Here is a 19,468-nt window from a genome sequence, read left to right on the forward strand (position 1 = left end):
AGACACTTAAACTTGTATAAAGTTGAATAAATAGACACACATGTTCTACATGTCATTTTTTGTCCTACGTGTATTGTGCCATGTAGGACTCATGTGTTTACTTGTTCAGCTTTATATAAGTTTAAGTGTCTACTTGTGCATATCCAAAGTTGGAGGACATAAACGTAAAATGAGATCAAATTAAATGGCACATTTATGTATTATGGCCAAAAAAATTAGTGACATTCATAATCCCATCCTAAAAATCCAACCTGCCACAGACACCCATATATGTGAAACCAAAAAGATAAATAATCTTTTCCTACATACATTTCTACTTGCAAGCAAGTAACCATTTTGCATTTTTTACTTTCATAAAGAATATTATAAGTATGTAATTATAAATATGTATATAATTTGCCAGTTTGATTCAATTATTTCTATATTTTATTTGATTAACTTGATTCGATTTGAATTGATTTTTATCAAAATATAAACACTCTACTCATCGATCTAGTAATTTTTTTATATTAAAAAAAAAGTTTAATTTTAGCCTGCTGGTCACATTTCCCAATAGGCAATAGCGGATAAATCGACCAAACCCCAATTTCTGTCTATCACAAATAATCACGACTCCCTTCCCTATATTACCCCACACAATCACTACACAACAAGTTTTACACCTCACCGTCTCCTCCGTCGACCGTCGTCTTCCTCACCGCCGGCACCATCTCTCCTCCCTTCAATTGACTACAATTTTCGTATAACATCATATAATACTGACAAAAGAGGGAAGAAAACTCGAACAAAGTATGGCGATGAGAGACTTGGTCACCGGTGCTCCTAGTTGTGGCGAACCTTCTTCTTCTTCTAATCCACTTGGTGCTCTCGCTAACGCACTCATCGGTTCATCATCTAAGACTCAGGTATATCATAATTCTCTCTTCCTTCGTGAAACAGATACTGAATTTGGACTGAAATGGATGTATATTATTCTTATTAAGATGAAATTGTACTTGATTGATTGATATATAATATCATACACGAAGAAATTTGTTCATCCATGTCTTCTGTCTACTTGTTTTTTACGTATTTCGTGTTAAATTGCTAACAGATTAGTTAGATTTGCTAATTGAGTTGAGTTTAGTCGTTGAAGCATGTATAGATTTTCAAATAGAGAAAATCTAGATAAGGTTATTGTTTATAGATGTGGTATTTTTGAAGCGTATAAGCAAGCAGCTTATTAATACTGAATTCAGAGTGAAATGGATGTATATAAGTGAGATTAAGGTGCAGTTTATTTATTGATATATACAGTCTCATACACGAAGAATTTCATTCACAAATGTTTTTCTAGCTGTTTGTTTGTTATGTGTTCGATTTTAAGCATTATTACACCAACATTATGTATTTCCGTTAAATTGCTGACGAATTAGTTCGATTTGCTAATTGTGAATCTGTGGGGATCTTTGTGTAGTTGAGTTTAGTCCACTTTAATAGGCACATCACTTCTTCTCTAGGTTGAAGCACATATAGATTCTCAGCTGAGAAAATCTCGATTAAGTTATTGTTTGATTGCTCTTAGGATAATTTATGACTGGGAAGTGATTACTACTGTGGTAATTTTGAAGCATATAAGCAAGCAGCTTATTAGTACTGAATAAGAGGAAATGGATATATATTATTGTGTTTAAGGTGCAGTTGATTGATTGATTATTTGATATACAATCTCATACATGAAGAAATTTGTTTACATGTGTTTTTTCTAGCTGCTTGTTTGTTACGTGTTCCTTTAAATTGCTGATTTTTTTTCAATTTGCTAATTGTGTATATGTGCAGAACTTTATGTAGTTGAGTTTAGTCCATTCTAATAGGGACACCACTTATTTTGGGTTGAAGTACCTATAAATACTCAACAATGTAAACCACTATAAGGTTATTGTTTGGTTTCTCTTTTGAATGATTCTTGACTGGGAAGTGACTGATAACTATGATATCTTGGAGCATATATAAGCAAGCAGCTTATTTATACCACTTTCAGACTGAAAAGGATGTATATTATTGGGATTAGGGTGCAGTTGATTGATATAAAATCTCATACACACAGGAATTCTTTCACCAATGTTTTTCTAGCTAGTTGTTTGATACGCATTTCAAGTAAATTGCTAATGCATTAGTTTAACTTGCTAATTGTGAATCCCAGTGGAGCTTTCTGTAGTTGAGTTCAATGTTTACTCTATACTGGGAATAGGCGTCTCTTAACGTCTACTCTATACTAGCATTAGCATAGTTGTTAATTGTATTGGTTACATAGATGTATCTATATTGAACAATTTTGTGGACAGAAATAGCCTGAGAAGGACACAAATTTAAGTCTGGATTGGCTTAAATGACATTTCAGGTTAACCTTCGGGGTGGCCCAGTGGTTTGGGCTTGGGACTTCCATGTTGGAGGTCTCAAGTTCGAAATCCCTTGCCAGCGAAAGCAAGGGGTTTGTCTTTTGGGTCGAGCTCGTCGCACCGGGCTTGCCTAGTGTGGGTTACCTCTCCTATGTGGTTTGTGAGCTATTGCATAGGACGGGGGTTTTATCATGTGCGCACCCAAAGGGTAGCGGCTGCGGGTTTCCCTTGTCATGAAAAAAAATGGCATTTCAGGTTCAAAGTGTATTGTGTGTAGATGTGTTATGGACTTGCATTAACTTGATTAATGGTTCATCTGTCTAACAGGAGAGGCTAAAAGAGATCCCTACATCAGTAACTACATCGTCCAATGGCAACTTCCTTGCGGGTGTTGAAGAGCCATTTGTCTCACTTCCAGGATCAGAGTTTGAACATCCACTTCAGCCTAATATTCAGGTTAATGCATATAGATGCTTGTAGGTTGAGGAGGTATCCAACTTTGAGTGCATTAATCATTTGTAATACAACTTTCTCAGGGTTCCCAATTCCTTCAAGGGTTTCGTTCTGCTGATCAAAATAGGCTCGCTGATGCTTGGGATGAGATACAAAGGCCTCAACTTCCTTTTGCTCATGGAAGTCAGAACATGACAAACATCCCTTTGGAGCATGCTCGGCTTCAACCAGATTTGAATGGTAACACTAAACAGTCTCTTCAATCATTACTTTTATGAATTTGAACACGATTAATATGCAAATGGGTTGTTGTGTGTATTTGTCAATATGGCACTGAAAAACTGTAGTAGAAGACTCCCGGATGTGTGTGTGTGTGAATTATACCGTGGATGGAGGATACTCATATTTGATTGTTGAAAAGCCTATACGAGTTCATTTATTGTACTTCAACTTTTTTCAAAGGACATGATAGATATCGATATCGTCTATCATATTGGTAAAAGGCACATCTGAGAAAAGGATTGAACTTGTACCTGGATGGCATTTCACATTTCCAACTTGTTGCTTTCCTTTTATTGTTGGATAATTAGTGAATATCGATAAGTTTATGTGCATGGTGATTGCAAATATGTGTGAAGAAAATAGTATGATATGAGGAACTAATTTCATAAACTTTGCTGTATGTTCATATGAGTTTGATTGCCTTTCCCCCAATCTAGGGCCTCCACAACAAGTATTGTCAAGCTTTCTGCACTCGTTTGTCAACAGCGGTCATGGTGGCGTTCCGTTTCGTCCTGCTTCGCTGCCATTATTAGGTTTATCAGAAGGTGACAAGCAATGCATACGGGACCGTAGCACGATCATGGCCCGACATTTTTTTGCCGATAAAACTGAAGACTTCATAAATAGACAGGTTTGGTTTCTAGCTATGTAATGCTACTTAATTTTGACACTGAGGTACTATCATTCAGTCTTAAATTCTGAACTATTTCAGATATCCATGAAAAAAAATTCACAAGTCTTTTGTAACAAATTTTACCTTTTTTCGAACCAGAAATCTAGTGTGGTATTAGAAGTAGACATTGGTTAGTTGATGGAAGACATAAATAATAACTATCTCTTCCGTCTGGTTGTTCAAAGTAAATATCCAAAACAGAAAAAAGTAGCTTTCTTTGGTGATGTGATGTGTGAATAATGACGTTTGCGAACTGTATTTTCCATCCATCAGAATTCATTATTAGTTGTGAGATTTTGTATATGTATTTGTTAAGTCTTAGCCTTTCTGAACTCATCGCAGTTACACAAAGTCTTGTCTCATCTCTTTTGGACTATAAAAAGGAAATTGATAGGGCATGGAATATGGTTCCACTTGTGCTAATGTTAGTTGTTTTGAGAGAGAGAAATAGGAGAGCTTTTGAAGGTGTAGAGTCGAGTTTTTCTCAGTTGAGAAGCAGTCTTCATTCCCTTATTTTCTTTTGGTGCTCACACAAAAGTCCCTTGATGTATAGAGGATTGGTTGGAGTTTGTAGAGAATCGTATCTTTTTGTAAATTCTCTACTTTTTGCTATAACTCTTGTATACGATCGTTATGGCATGTATATAAATGAAAATACTTTTTACTTGATAAAAAAAGAAGGAAATTGATAGGTAACTAGGAAATCCAAACAGATGTGAGGACTGAGAAGAATGTGCTTTATGAGCAAGAAATAACAATAATTGTTGTTTCAACTCCACTGACAGAATACTATGGTTTGATGAGCGAGAGGAAAGTGTGTTGTTTCAACGGTAATACTGTACTGTGTTGCTTTGGTCCTTCAATTATTCAAATGTGCCAAAATACGTCTGTGCTCACTGTTGTTTATCTATTTTGCTTCCTATAACTATTATATAGCTAACTAACTGTCTTATTCATCAGGTTAATGCTCTATTGTCTTCATTAGAAATTGATAATCATGTTAGGGCAAGGGGCCCTGTGCCTGGAAGATATCCCGAGCTTGAGGAGTATTGGAATGAGTCATTAGCTATGAAACCTGTGCCTCATGTTGCAGATGGATGGATTAGTGAGTTTGCACAGAACCGAGTAGGACATGCTGACCCCAATGCTTGGGCCCAATCATTTGAACAACAACATGGTGCTAATGGCTGGGCATCTGAATTTGAGCATGTAAGATAAAGAGAAGAATCTACCTTTATGAATATTGTCATGCTCGGTGGAATTATATTCATCACAGAATATTTGGATCTTTACTGAAAAAATACGTATAATTTGGATACGAGTTCTATTAAGCTGTCAGATTGAACTTCTGAACAGAATGCATCCGAGCTGAGTAGAGAGTACAGTTACATATAGATGGACACATGGTGGGAGGTGGATTAGAGAGATCATACTAATTATGTATATAGCATTTGTATTCTTTAGCAGTTATAGACTAAAGCATCCTTATATAGAAGCAATACAGAAACATACATGCTCACCTACGCGCACACAAAATCATGGAGAGAGTGGAAGCACAGACTATCCTGTATTCAAATATCAGGGAGCATGCACAGAGAACACTTTAAGGCTAATTGCGTTTCATCTTTTTAATTAGGCGTGGCTGATATCACATACATGTCAGAGGGACTGATGATGTCTGCTACCCTCTCTCTCCAATTTCCCTTTACCTCACTCTCATTTTTCTTTGTTATCTGTTTTTTATGGGTACAATTTCTAACTATTGCAGGAGCAATCCCAACTTGGAATGATTGGTCAAATGAGAGGTGCAAATATTCCTAATCTAGCAGCAATGGAACAAACACGTATGTTGGCCCATACATTAGCTCAAAACAGTGACCCAAAATTTCAGGTTTTGTGCTAAGGCTTATCATTAGTGTTTATTGTTTGCTTAAATAAATGTTGTCATTCTTCTGTGCGTACTATGACCGGTTATCAAAGCTTGTGGGGTAATTGGGATCACCCCAAGTTAAGGGCATAGTATAGTACCAGAACTGATCAACTGTTAGGTTCATCATGGTTATTCGACATGTGCTTCCTTTGCCTTATTAAAAGTTTCATATGTCTACACCTTCTTGTGCATGGAATAGGGACGTCTGAAGTAACTTTATGTATCAAAAGATCATCATACTTTTCATGAAAAAGAGGGCCTCATCATGACTTCTACCCTCTAAAGCTACACTTCACTTGCTACTTTTAATGCAACTTGACATTTTCTTCCATAGGATGTCTGCATCCCCCTTTAAGTCTCATGTTCCCTCCTATAGTTTTTCTAGAAACACTAGCTGGTTAGCTCCCTTCAACGCCCACCACTGAATTCTCGGTTGCTTACAAGGTGGCTCCTTTTGCACTCTCTACTTATGCTTTACATATGTTGGGTGGTCTTTGCTTTTCCTGGTTAACAATCCTTGTGGTTCTATCACACTTCCAATAAGGATAAAGTCTATTTTACTATGACTACCCTCATACTTAAGAAGTTGTTAGGTGATGATTTCTTTTTTAAAATATTGTTAGCTACAACTAAATCATAAGCTAAAATTCTTCTCAAAAAATCATAAGCCAAAATGAACTCTAGGATACTCTTTCTTTCATTGTTCTTATTTCCATAACCATATCCCTCATGTTCTAGGTTAAAGTGTTAACTATCGTTATCCGCGTGACCATTTAGTCTCCCCCTAAAAAGATATGTTGGTTGCCTGGATTCCCGAACCAAGTTGTCCATATTTTCCCAAATTTTAGTTTTAGATTCCACAAACTAATCCAATTTGTGGAGCATATGTACTTATTAATATTGATTGTTTCATTTTCCCATACAAGAGTTAAACAAGGTTATTCTATCCACAAGTCCTGGTTCTACAGTAGTTCCACGACATCTCTATTTTCATTGATCTCACAATACCATAATTTATGTTCTTTCTTCCCTCTCTGTAGCCAGACTTTTGCCTTGTCCATTTAGTTTTCTGTAGGCATACAATGTTGAGTCTCATTTTATTAAGGTATCCAATATTTCCATCGACTTCCTCGCAAAAAACTTATACTCCAGCTGCCTACCTGAGTCCCTCTCTCTTGGACTAGTTCCTTTATCCTCATCCACCCACGATGCGGAACTCTTTCTTAGTTTGCATTACATCCGCGTGGATGAGGCCGGGCCCGCTTATTTACCCAAACTCGTCCATGAGGTGGGGACCCTTCCCAATTTTGCACCACACTTGGATGCTGATGCAGTGAAACTAACTTCTTTTCCTACAATTGACCATGATGCGGGAACCCTTGCTCATGCTCCCTCATAGAACACTTCGCTTATTCTTCATCACACCTGGTGCCAATGTGACGTGTGCCTAGGTGAGCACGTCCCAATGGTATCTACTATAGTACTATGTGAGGATTCATTATAAATTGACTAATTTTGCGCTGGCTGGCTGCTAGCCTACTACAACCCTCCTTGTGCTGGAGACCTCCAAAAAGGTGTTAAGCAAAAAGTAACTAATTACAGTGAGCCTAAAAGATCTATCCTGTTCAGCTTCTTCTATACAATGTTTCTTGCACCAAAAATAGGAAGTTGCTTGTAGTTTCATTTGATCTTCTGAGTAGTGTTGGCCCAGTCTTCAAAGCATCTCCCATTCCTTTCTTTCCAATTGTCCCCAAATATAGGAGGGGATTACTCTCCACCGCTACTTCCAGCAGCTTAACTGATCTGTGGTATGCTCAGGCATTAACCAACTGGTCTCTGTTAAACTGAGGAACAAAGACCACAACTGTGAGGAGTGAAGAAATAAATGATTGTTTGTCTCTCCTGCCTCATTGCACAACAAGCACCTAGAAGCAATTTGAAATCACGTTTTTTGCAATATCTCATGACTACAAGCCTCCTTTCAGGCTTAGGATCGGCTATGTGAGCTACCTCACACAGGTGGCATTCTGTCTGTATCAGGAAATGGTGACTACTAAATATCAAGTTAATCAGAAACTGATTGCTAACCTGAACTATCACAAGGACATACTTCCTATGTAATGAGTGTTGTTTAACAAATTGAGTGGAATATATCGAGTGGAGGAGATGTTAGCAGATAAATATTTCTGTTCATTGGTTCATTTTTGTTTGTTTGCTAGTTGCATTTGTACCTGCAGTAGTATATGACTGGTTCAATAATTCATGTAGAATTCCAAATTTCTCCAATTTGTATCCAAGATGAGTCGTGGTGAAATTTCTATTGAAGAAAATCAATTCAAGCCTGCTACAATTTCTTCTGGGGATTGGGCAGCAGAATATGAACAGCAGCATAATGGAGGTCAATCATGGGCTGACCAGTTTGCACATGAGGAGGCAAGTACAAGTTCATTGCATGTGTTGTTTTTTTTTTTTTTTGGATGTATGGATTAAAGCATTGAATGTGTTAGTCTTATCCCAGAAGTTGTGGGTTATGTCTCATCTAGGATCTCATGAGTCATGAGTATGAGATGCGTTTAAATCTGTTGAACCTGGAATTTCCTCATCTAAAATGCTTTGAGATAATCTAAGCTATATGGAGGTTTCCTTATTAAATTGTTGACTAGTTTTGTGGCAGTTGTTATTACTCTATGTGGAGAACACCTAATGTATGCGGTTTGAAACATGATTGCGGTTGCTGAATCTCCTTTAACATGTTATCAGGAAGTCCTTTCACATTGATGTTTGTACGCTTCATCTGTTGTTTTCAGCTTTCTCGTGGACCACAAGGGTGGGTGAATGAGTTTTCTGCTGAACGTGCGCAGCATGGATCTGTAAATGATGAGTGGGTAAGTGAATTTTCAAAGTTGAATGTGAATGATGATTGGGCAGATGAATTTGGGCGTCAAGTTGCTGAGGGAGCATTTGGTGAAACCTCTGCTGATGGTTGGGCAGAGGCTTATGATGAGTAAGTTTAGCCATGCTCGAGAAAATATGAATTATCTGGCACTCCATTCGTGATACTTTTCCAAATACTAATTTCTGTAACTGTTATTTTGGCATATTATGATTTTATAAAAATGAGGCCCATGAATCACCTGTTTTGAAAGAATTTCTCCTATTATTTTGTTCGTCTTTCTCGTGGTGATATTATGCTTTTCATCCATCATTTACTCATGTCTGTCTTTTCTTGTTCTTTGCCCTTTTTATAAGGAAAATATGTTTTGAAAGGGGAAAGGGGAAAGGGGAACTCTATGCCCCTCCTCCTTTATCCCCTAAAATCCCTGTTAGTACCTCCCTCTTTCTGAGGCTTTCCCCCTATATTTTCCCATTTCTTTTATTTTATCCTTTTTTTTAAATATGTCTTTTCCTGGCAGAAATTGGCAACCCTATTATCCGTTGTTTCTTTTGATTTTCCTTACCGCTATGCAAGGTTCATGCATTTCCCTGACTTTTATGCTTGGTTCTACCATTTTCCAACAGGTATATGAATGAGCAAGCTGCTCTCAAGCAGCAATCAGACGCATCAAGGGGAGTTTATGTGTTCTCTGATCTGAACCCTTATGTTGGTCATCCTAATCCTTTAAAAGAAGGGCAAGAATTGTTTCGTAAGGGTCTCTTAAGTGAAGCAGTTCTTGCTTTGGAGGCTGAAGTTTTGAAGAACCCTGAAAATGCTGAGGGTTGGAGGTTACTTGGCATAGCACATGCTGAAAACGATGATGATCAACAGGTTAACAATAGTTTAGCCATTCTTCATTCACTAATCTTTCTGTATCTTTTTTGAATCATTTCCATGTGTTATATCTGCAAAGGGATCAAATTCCTGGGTGTGGTTGATGAACTGTAACTGCATTTCTGTTCTCCCAGTGTTCCAAATTAAAAACTTCCTATGCCAAGAAGAGGTTATAAAACATTGACATGCTTGATTACAATACAAGATCTTTTCTTCATTAGTTATGTTCGTATCAGATTTTGCTTTAGCAGTTATGATACAACCCTGAAGCCTCTAGATCCTGAGATGGTCAAACGCCTAAATTGCCTGTCTGGTTCTTGTTGAATGATAGAAGTACCCTATTCACTTGCAGTTTGTTGTTGGGTTGCCAAATGGTATTTGGCGTAAAAGACCCTTGAATCTGCGAGGTTCCCCTGAATCAAGCTCAAACCATTATCTGTTCTACGATTTTGATTCTTAATCTCTATTAGACAGTCTCACCTATTGAACTTGCGATTTTAGTTGTTTCACTGTTATAATGGTCTGTGATGCCTGAAGAATTGTGTGAATTGAGTTCTCCCATCTTTTGCTGTTTGATCGGAGATCACCTAATACTGAAAATAATTTATTTCCTAAGTAGCATTAACCATTTAATTTTTGAAGCAAATGTGAGGAGTTGGTGCTGAAACCAATGCAACAATGATTCATGTTGATATGCTTAATGATTTGGATCCTTCTCTGTCTAGTGTTCCTTGGCTAAAAAATGCTCAACTCAATATGTTGGTAAGGCATAACATCATAGTCATCTTTTCACAGGCTATAGCTGCTATGATGCGGGCACAGGAGGCTGATCCCGCAAATCTGGAAGTTCTTCTTTCCCTTGGAGTAAGTCATACAAATGGTAAGTAGTTAGTTCAATGGAGATTGCTTATTATTTCAAGTGAGAAATTGTAGTGGATGTGCCTATTTTTATATAAGTGAGGGAAGCATTGTAGAAAGGACCATCCACCTTCAACTAAGAGATTGGAGTACTGAGTCGCACCACAGGAGCAAAGTGGAAAAAAGGCCACTGTTGACTCTTGGACGGGAGTGTCTGAGGTTCATATTGGAAAAAATAAATAAGATCAGCCTAAATTTTTATAGGATACTGTTCAAACTTTATTGCTACTTATGTGATATAGGTTCCTAGTAATGATTGCTAAATGTAATTTAGAAACTTCATACATAGAAGAGCAAGAGTATTAACTTTTTGATAAGGAGAAGATCAAGAGTATTATTGTTTAGTTAATATATTCATATGATGTGGAGCATTGAGGCAACTTTGTTTTGTAGTGGCTTTAAAGTTCGATTACATTGCCCCCAAGGCCTAGCTCAAGTGGCAAAAGGTGAAGGATTTGTGGCTTAGGTCGCAGGTTCAAGCCCCACACCATGCAAAGCGAAGCCCGGTATTTAAGTGGAGAAGGGTAGAGGGGCGGGCCCATTATCCACCGAGTTTAGAAGGCTGTGATTGGTCCAAAGGGCGGGTCACAGACGGATTTCTCGATTATCAAAAAAAAAAAAAAGTTCGATTACATTCGCATTATCATTGGCCCTCTAGATTTATTGCTTTTTTTAGTCTCACACTGAGTTTAGAAATTGCTCCATGATAAGTAAATAGCATAATTGGGCAATGGACATTCATTCTCATGAGGAACACAACAACATCCAGAGAGTGACTCTTTTATTAGACTTTGTAGTTTTCCTGATTTTACACGTAGTCTGTAAATTTTATCTTTAAGGATTGGTAATTCTAGCTTATTCAAAAAGATATTATTTTCATATTTTGTAATTGTCCAGAACTGGAGCAACAAGCTGCATTGAAGTATTTGTATAGTTGGTTACGCCACCACCCGAAGTATGGGAGTATTGCGCCTCAGGAGCAGCCCATTTCTTTCTATCATGCTGATGTAAGACTCCGTATTTAGCTTCTCTTCCTACCTTTCCCTCCCATGTTCTCCTTCTCACCTTAGGTGGATACGATGCTGAAGTATTCCAATTGCTGAATGTTGTTGAGGGTTCATTTTAAACTTGAAAGTACTAAAATGTTACTCTAGTTCTCGCTATTGTGGCTAATCTACTCATTCTATCTCCCTCTTGCCTTTCTTCTTCATCCTCTTTTTCTTTTGTCGGGATCGGAGAACGGAAGGAGGCCATAGCATAGGAATTATAAATGAAGGGCAACTAACTGAGATGTTTATTTTTATGTGATACAGGTAGCTAGATTGTTTACAGATGCAGCTAAAATGGCACCTGAGGATGCTGACGTACACATTGTACTTGGGGTGTTATACAATCTATCAAGAGAATATGACAAAGCTATAGAGTCTTTTAAGACAGCACTAGAGCTCAAACCTAGGGACTACTCACTCTGGAATAAGCTTGGTGCAACACAAGCTAACAGTGTGCAGAGTTCTGATGCAATATTGGCTTATCAGCAGGTATTCTTCATTTCACCTAATGAATACTCATTTTCCTCTATTTTGGACATCTGATGGTGAATTCTCCTGGATATATTAACTTGTTGCTTATTTACAACCTTACAAGAAGATACCTATGATTTGCATATTGACCCTGCTAATACAAGTGTGTGGATATTCTTAGTGTTGACTCTTTGCAATTCTTACAATGTAATTGCCCCAGGATTGGTAGCAGTATGATAGTGTGTTGAACTGAAAGATGTTACCCATCAGATGAGCTTGTTGTGGCTATCTTGGAACTGAATCTTTTAAATACGTGTTTGAACGCTTCTTATGCACTTAGATGTGTACTTGAACTCCTTGTAGATGTATTAGTCCAATAGAGCAAGTATAGAATCTTAGGTACGGATGAAGCTGTAACTTTACTGTTTTGAGATATGGAGAAGTTTTTGGTAGATCCCCACCATTAGATTTTGTCACATATGCCTTCTTCTTTTGTATCATCCATCTTGTTTGTGTGTGCATATATCCACATCTGTAGATTTGTCTGAAGAACAATTGATTTATTGACATTTCAATTTTAATTCTCAGGCGCTAGATATAAAGCCTAACTATGTACGTGCATGGGCAAACATGGGCATCAGTTATGCCAACCAGGTGATATTCTATGCCTTTGGAAGTTATAAGCCACACTTGTACACTTCATTTCCAAGTTAATAGTAGTAAGCATGTTTTTCGAACTTTGGTTGTGATTCTGGTATTATCTGCGCAGTTCTAGATGAAGTCCTCATAATCTTGTGCTGAAGTGCAGAAATACCAATCATGGTTGCTTCACTCATCTCCCCCCCCAAAAAAAAAATAAAAAAATTTCCAATCATGAAGTTGTTTCACTCATCCCCCCCCCAAAAAAACAAAATTCCAATCATGAAGTTGTTTTATATCAATAGTTTCCCAGAACAAAGAAGGCAAAGAGACATCTAATTGCAACATTCTCTCTCATGTTCCTGACTGTTATTCGCAGTGCAATGCTGTGTTCTCTTTTCATCTAGAAAAATAAAATTTCTTTTATATCTCAAGCGTAATTTGTTTCATTTGTTTATAGAAGTCCATGGCGTATAATTTTAAACATTTTCTTTTGCATACAGGGTATGTATGAGGATTCCATCCGTTATTATGTCCGGGCACTAGCAATGAATCCGAAAGCAGATAATGCCTGGCAATATTTGAGAATATCTCTGAGGTATAACATCACATGATGAAAATTCCATGTGTAGCACTATTATATTGCAGTTTCATTAACTGAGTTTTTGTTTAATCCTATTTTGTTTGGCAGCTGTGCATCTCGAAATGATATGTTGGAAGCTTGTGACTCGCGGAATATTGATGTTCTCCAGAAGGAATTCCCTCTGTGATATACTTTGGTCCTAAATGCTGATATGAGAGTAGAAGCGTTTGATTTCCCTCGTCTTAAAGGATTCCAAGATTCACATCCTCTTTAGCCTTGTGAACTTGATTTGCAATAATTATATTCACTGCTTTTGTAGCTCATTGGATCCCTCACCTGCAAGCTATAATATTGTTTATCCCCTTGAGATCAGAACTTAGAAGATTAAGCTGGACATGACAATGGTCTGGAACTAGCATAGAGCCAAGCTTATACATCTGCCATCATTCAGTGATTGTATTGTAGGAATGAAAGCGTTATGTAATGAATAATAAACTTTTGAGAAGGTGGGTTTTGGGGTGGGGGTTTGAAGATATAAAGCTGCAAAGAGAACACAAATAAGTGTAATAACAACTAGTTGTAAAGTTGTCTTATCTCGTGAAATGTTATTTCCTTCTGGTATCAGCCAGGGGAATTCCTCGATTATTTCGTGTTATATTTAGGAGTTGAGGAAACCCTTCACCAAACCAAAGGAGTTCTTCCCTTTTCTTGTTCATCAGAACTCTGCACACTGCCATAGAGGTAAACGGTGATTAAATTCAGATGTTTATTCTTCGTCACTTACGTTTGTCTTGCTTCTGCAATGGAGCTGTAAATGTATAGTCAATATGGCGTGGACATCAAGACATGAATTATCATCGCAGTCACACACGCAACAAAGTTCAAAACACACCAAACTGAAATTTTAAAATCATAAAACACAGGATAAATGGCTAGAAAAACTAGATATGTGCTACCAGGAGTGAATCAGAAGCTCATAGCTGAACAAAAGGAAATCAATTGAAGTAGATAAGATGGATAAAAGGGAAAAGGAAAGATATACTACACAAACAAATACTAGTCATTTCCTACCGATCCCTCTTTCATGTCCTTGCACACAAATTTAAGCAGCAAATACAACTTTTCCTACCAAAAAAGAATTGACAACTTGGACAGTTCACAAGAACATCAACAACCTGTCACTTTAGGCCTGTGTTGCTCCAAGTTTTCAAAAGTACTGTCCAGATGTGTCGGGTCCTCCAAAAGCTACCATTTTTGAAGGAGTTAATGCGGATGCAGCAACATTTTTAGAGGGTCTGAACAACATAGCTTCATGTCATTCGTCCATCTAATTTGGCAATTTAACTGAAAAGCTACACCTATAAGTTTCATTTACAGAATCTTTTGACAACAGCAACAGGGAACACCAATGATATCGAGGCATTGATGTCTCATAACCATTTTCTTCTCCAACTGTTAGACCTTTTTTCAGCAGACAAGAATCTAGGAAGACTAAGAAGACTGTTAACTCTAGTAATTCCCTCGAGGGCCGACCATTCATCATCTTGTGCAGTTGAGAGGAACTCGGCAATACTTCTCTTAGACTGGCCAACACCCTTATCCGGATGTTCTTCCAGTGACTCAACGACTGGAACTATCTCACTGTCATCCTTGGGAGTACTGAGATCTTCACAACCGGCAGTCTGAGAAGTTGAAATAGCTTCAGTATCTGATCTTCCAACATTTCTATCTATAGTATTTGTCTTAATTTCCACATCAGGGGAATTTGTCAGCTTAGTTTCCACTTCAGGGGAATTTGTCAGCTTATTTCCATTTTTAGTATTTGTCTTAATTTCAGCTTCAGGGGAATTTGTCAGCTTATTTTGGCTTTCTATCACCTTGACATCAAGAACAGGTGTTGAGTTTAGGTAAAGGCATACTATAGCACAGTCGTCATTCTTTGATGTTGGATATTTTAGCCTCCATGCTCTGGTAGCACAGTCAACAAGAGCTCGGCCAGCTGTTGCACGACTTGGAGCGGAGGCCACAATATCCACAGCTTCCTTATTAGAAAGGACATCCCAAACCTACATCACGAAAGTCAAAATATTAAGAATCCAACAATATAAATGTGGTATCACAACGAATAAGATGTTGTATGTTTTTGGTATGGTTGAGGCAGGATTAAACAACATGAGATAAAGAAAAATACCCCATCAGTTGCTAGGAGGACAAACTCATCCCTTTCAGTAATGTGGTGATAGTACACATCCGGCACAGAAATTAACCCAAAATCTTTGAGACAAAAATCACCAAAGGCTCTGGCCATTGCCAAACCTGGAGAGTCGCAGTTGGGCAACCACACACGTGCAACCTCTGGCTCATCTTGCAGTGCAAAAACCCTTCCTTTACATTTATGGATTCTAGCAGCTTCTCCTACAAGAGGAAGATAAGAACCACTGAGTTCAAACAATTGAAATACATTTAAGTGATTCCAGCTTCAGCTAATGTGCACCGTGTGTGTTGGGTGGGGCGGGGAACAGAAACAAACAAACAGACTTGGAAGATTAGGCTTCAAATCTACTGTCAACTGTACAGCCATTAAGGAGTTGTCTTTATCTCTTGTTGCCAAAACTGCTCTCGAATCACCAACATTACCAACAAATATATCCTGGCCCTGAGGACATTCAGAAGATTGGTTATTATCATCTTTCAAGACGCTAAGCAATAAGTGATGCAAATATAACCATGCTAAAGCAGAATCATGTGCAAACCTTCCCACTCAATCGATATTATTTTCTGAAAGTAAATGTTTCAACATCATATCCTGGTCAACAGAGATATTCATCAATCCAAAATTCTACACGACTTCGCATACACACAAAGTCATGAAACAGTTTATTAAGGAAGAATCACAAATTAATTTCTAAATAAGCCAGGACACAAACTAATTAAACATGCAATATGATGTGCAAGGTAAAGAAAAGGCCCTGCATTCTGACAGTAAGTGAGACGCACTAAAATGCACTCTCCAGTTTACAAGAATATTTTTTGAATGATCTGACTACATATTGGCATAGATATACTGGACTTGGAGGATGATCTGGAAGACTACACGACAGTCCCCAAAAAAATTGCCTTCTTTGGTTGGTTAGTGTCTCACAAAGCATGTCTAACACAAGAAAGTATGACACGGAGGGGTTGGATAGTGAGCAGCAGAAAGCTTGTGAATCTGGGGATCATATTTTTGTGCATTGTGAATTTACTTGGCAGGTGTGAACCATGTTCATAGCAAACTTTGGCGTCACTATGATTTTGATACTGAAAGACGTACAAGAAGAAACTATTGTATACATGCACTTAGATACTGATGCACAATGATTCAAACCATGGATGTCGGACAAGTATGGACGACACTGCTTTTCCAGCCTCAATGAAGTTACACTAGTTTTAAATGCATCAATTCCAGCTGAAGCTAAAAGAAACCAAGATTCGGTAGCTACCTGCATTACCAAAGTAACAGCAGTTGACCCGCTGCAGAAACAGTCAATTGAGGGGTGTAACTTCAGTTCCTTATCCATTGATCTAAAAGCCCTTAATAGTGACCTCTTAATTTGCAGATGGATTTCTGGGAATTTTTCATTGTTCTCAGCTTCCACTGATTCAACCAAATCATCATCCACGATGTCATCAAAATGTAAGCCTCCATTAGTATTTCCATTCTTGGATACAGCATTTTGATCACCACAGGATTTACCTTCCCACTCTGATCGCAGCAAGATTGGAAGATAATCTCGAACTTTACTTGCAACCATATGACCATGAGGACCATGCCCATCAAATACTCCACAAAGGGTTGTATCGCTTCTCGAACAATAATTCTATTGTAGAAACATTCCAACCAAGTCATAAACTGACCCAATAGACAAGAACAAATTAATTTATTGTTTGTCAAGTAACAGATTAAACAAAACACAAGAGATAATAACTATGTTTTTTTTTGGAGAGGATAACATGTTCCAGTATATTAAAAGAATCTTCACCACAAAGTTTGTGCTGTAAACCAAAAGGAAGTGTTTACAACAAAAATAAAAATTACAATCCTTTCTCTTCTTACAAGGATAATAACTATGCTTTGACGCTCAACAATGATAGCAACGAGATGAAGCAGAACTCAATTAAAAATCGAAGAGGGCCTGGGGATAAAGGTCTTCGAGTAAACTACCATTTGGTGATTGGTTGTAAGCAGTAAAGTTGTTTTGCTAAGACAGCTATCCCAACTGACGAATCAAAGGAGCATAGGAACAAAAAGGCATGTGTAGATAAAAGATTCAACTTTTAGATTCATGACTTCCAACATGATGCGGTCAATGCTGCCACAACCCAAAAGCAAATAAAAAAGTACTAGAAAAAACAGAGCAGAGTGGAAATTTGAAATGATAAAAAGCTAAAAAATGAAGCTCAGGCACCAAGCGATGCTACTTAAAGGAAGCTCATGCCACACTAAATAGAGAGAAAAAAATATCCATCACAGACAAGGAAAAAACTTCAAATTGATCCATTTTTAGATTATTCATCATTTTACTCTTCGCCTAATCAAAATCTTTGATGAGCTCCTACAAGGATTCAACTCTTAACACTGAGTGGGATTCCAGTTATGACAGCATAGACGGTGTAAGGTCTAGAGAGGGTGAGATGTATGCAGACCTTACTCCTACCTTTGTGGGATAGAGAGGTTGTTTCTAATAGACCCTCCGCTTAAAAGGATTAATTTTAAACAAATGCATCAATCTAATTTCATATTAGACATTGAGTAAGTATCACCAAAATCCAATCTCTACACAGTGGCGGAGACACATATACTTGAGAAGTGTCAACTGACACCCCTTCGTCGGAAAATTACACTATGTAGTCAGGTAAAACTATTTTTATATGTATATATATTACATATTGACACCCTTGGCTTCTACGTGATTTTACTTCTTTATATTTAAACACCCCTTAGTGAAAATTCTGACTCTGTCACTGTCTCTACATACCCATTTAGTGTTAAGGAACAAATATCATATTCACATTCACACTCAAGGGAGGAGCATCTAGACTCCTACTGGTGGGATATAACATGTACATGAAGTGAATTGAGAACTATGAGGTCTCAGGTTCAATTACTAGCCGAGACAAAAAAAACTAGGTGAGTTCTTCCCATCTAGCGTTAGCCTTGGTGGACTGAGTTAGCTAGTGCATGTTACTCGAGTTGCACGCAAACTGGTCAGGACACCACGATTATCGAAAAAATATATTTTAAAATAGGGAAATAACACACATGCACCATTTTATCATTCACAGAGTTGAGTAAACAGACCTCCCAAATGATCATGGCATCTTGATTGATACCTTTTTTTCCTTGCTGAGTATATAAACAACCAACATTACTAGCACCATTCCCAATTAACCTTCCCGGAATCTGTTGAAGCCCTCTCTCCTCAGCTCCTTCTCCGGCGCCGCCTCCTCCGCCGCTGCTCAACTTACTGATAAATGTACTAAAATCACCATTAGAAGAACTGTTCTTCCTCAACTTCAAATCAATTTTTCTACTCTCATTCTTACTATCACATTCCTTCTCCTCACTCTTCTTCCCTTTACTTGAAGAATAGCAAATCCCCATTTTTTTAGCTCCAAAAAATCTCAAAAATTCACAACAAAAATCTCAACTCACATTCTTCATTTAGTACTGATTCTTATAAGATTAACAGAATTTGATAATCAAATTGTTACAGAAACCCTAGAAATCAACGAAGTTCAAAATGAAACAAAATAATCAAAAATTACAGATAAAAACAGATGGAAGAATAATCAGGTGAGGGTGTAAAGTATGAGTAGGTATAGAATTTATGACCTGTTTATATATTTATTTATTTTTATTTTTCAAAACTATAGGTTATATAAATATAAATAAATAAATTTAATATTTTTGTTTTTTTTGCAATAAAATATTTAGTTGGTCGTGTGTGCTGTTGAAAAAGTTACTATTTGAAATTGAATGAAATTTGGACTTTTGTTCCTTGGGTCCTCAGTCCGCCAATTATTAAAGTTTTGAAAATTACAAAAGCAGTCCCACTAGTTTATGTATTTAGGGAAACATCCTTTATATGTTTTCAACTTGACATTTTTGCCTCATGACTTTTATAATTGGAAATTATATTGGAATAATTTTTTATTTTTTTAAGTGGCTCTTAGGTAAGATAAGTTGTTGAAATGATTATACTTATATGATAATTTTGTAGTCTTTTGTAGCTACTTGTATTATATATACATGTGTTGTGATAGCGTAATACCGGTTAGAT

At 37.3% G+C, this 19,468-nt stretch overlaps 2 protein-coding genes across 2 annotated transcripts; one reads left to right on the plus strand and one right to left on the minus strand.

Annotated features, from left to right (window-relative positions):
• Window positions 1-549: 549 nt before the first annotated feature.
• Window positions 550-13,790, plus strand: LOC102585393 (peroxisome biogenesis protein 5). The gene is made up of 15 exons (XM_006352513.2): window positions 550-905; window positions 2,706-2,834; window positions 2,915-3,071; window positions 3,551-3,744; window positions 4,747-4,995; window positions 5,555-5,677; window positions 7,985-8,149; window positions 8,524-8,720; window positions 9,236-9,482; window positions 10,281-10,365; window positions 11,301-11,410; window positions 11,717-11,941; window positions 12,512-12,577; window positions 13,066-13,160; window positions 13,254-13,790. The coding sequence occupies exons 1-15, from the start codon at window positions 792-794 to the stop codon at window positions 13,330-13,332; spliced, it is 2,235 nt and encodes a 744-aa protein (XP_006352575.1). The 5' UTR covers window positions 550-791; the 3' UTR covers window positions 13,333-13,790.
• Window positions 13,791-14,107: 317 nt separating this feature from the next.
• Window positions 14,108-19,015, minus strand: LOC102585731 (probable protein phosphatase 2C 6). Its single transcript, XM_006352514.1, has 5 exons — window positions 18,487-19,015; window positions 16,628-17,005; window positions 15,684-15,801; window positions 15,337-15,560; window positions 14,108-15,211 (listed from the first exon to the last, which is right to left on the minus strand). The coding sequence occupies exons 1-5, from the start codon at window positions 18,787-18,789 to the stop codon at window positions 14,576-14,578; spliced, it is 1,659 nt and encodes a 552-aa protein (XP_006352576.1). The 5' UTR covers window positions 18,790-19,015; the 3' UTR covers window positions 14,108-14,575.
• Between the last annotated feature and the right edge of the window lie 453 nt (window positions 19,016-19,468).

The sequence above is a fragment of the Solanum tuberosum genome, unplaced genomic scaffold, assembly GCF_000226075.1.
Source record: "Solanum tuberosum cultivar DM 1-3 516 R44 unplaced genomic scaffold, SolTub_3.0 scf00149, whole genome shotgun sequence".
Classification (NCBI taxonomy): domain Eukaryota; kingdom Viridiplantae; phylum Streptophyta; class Magnoliopsida; order Solanales; family Solanaceae; genus Solanum; species Solanum tuberosum.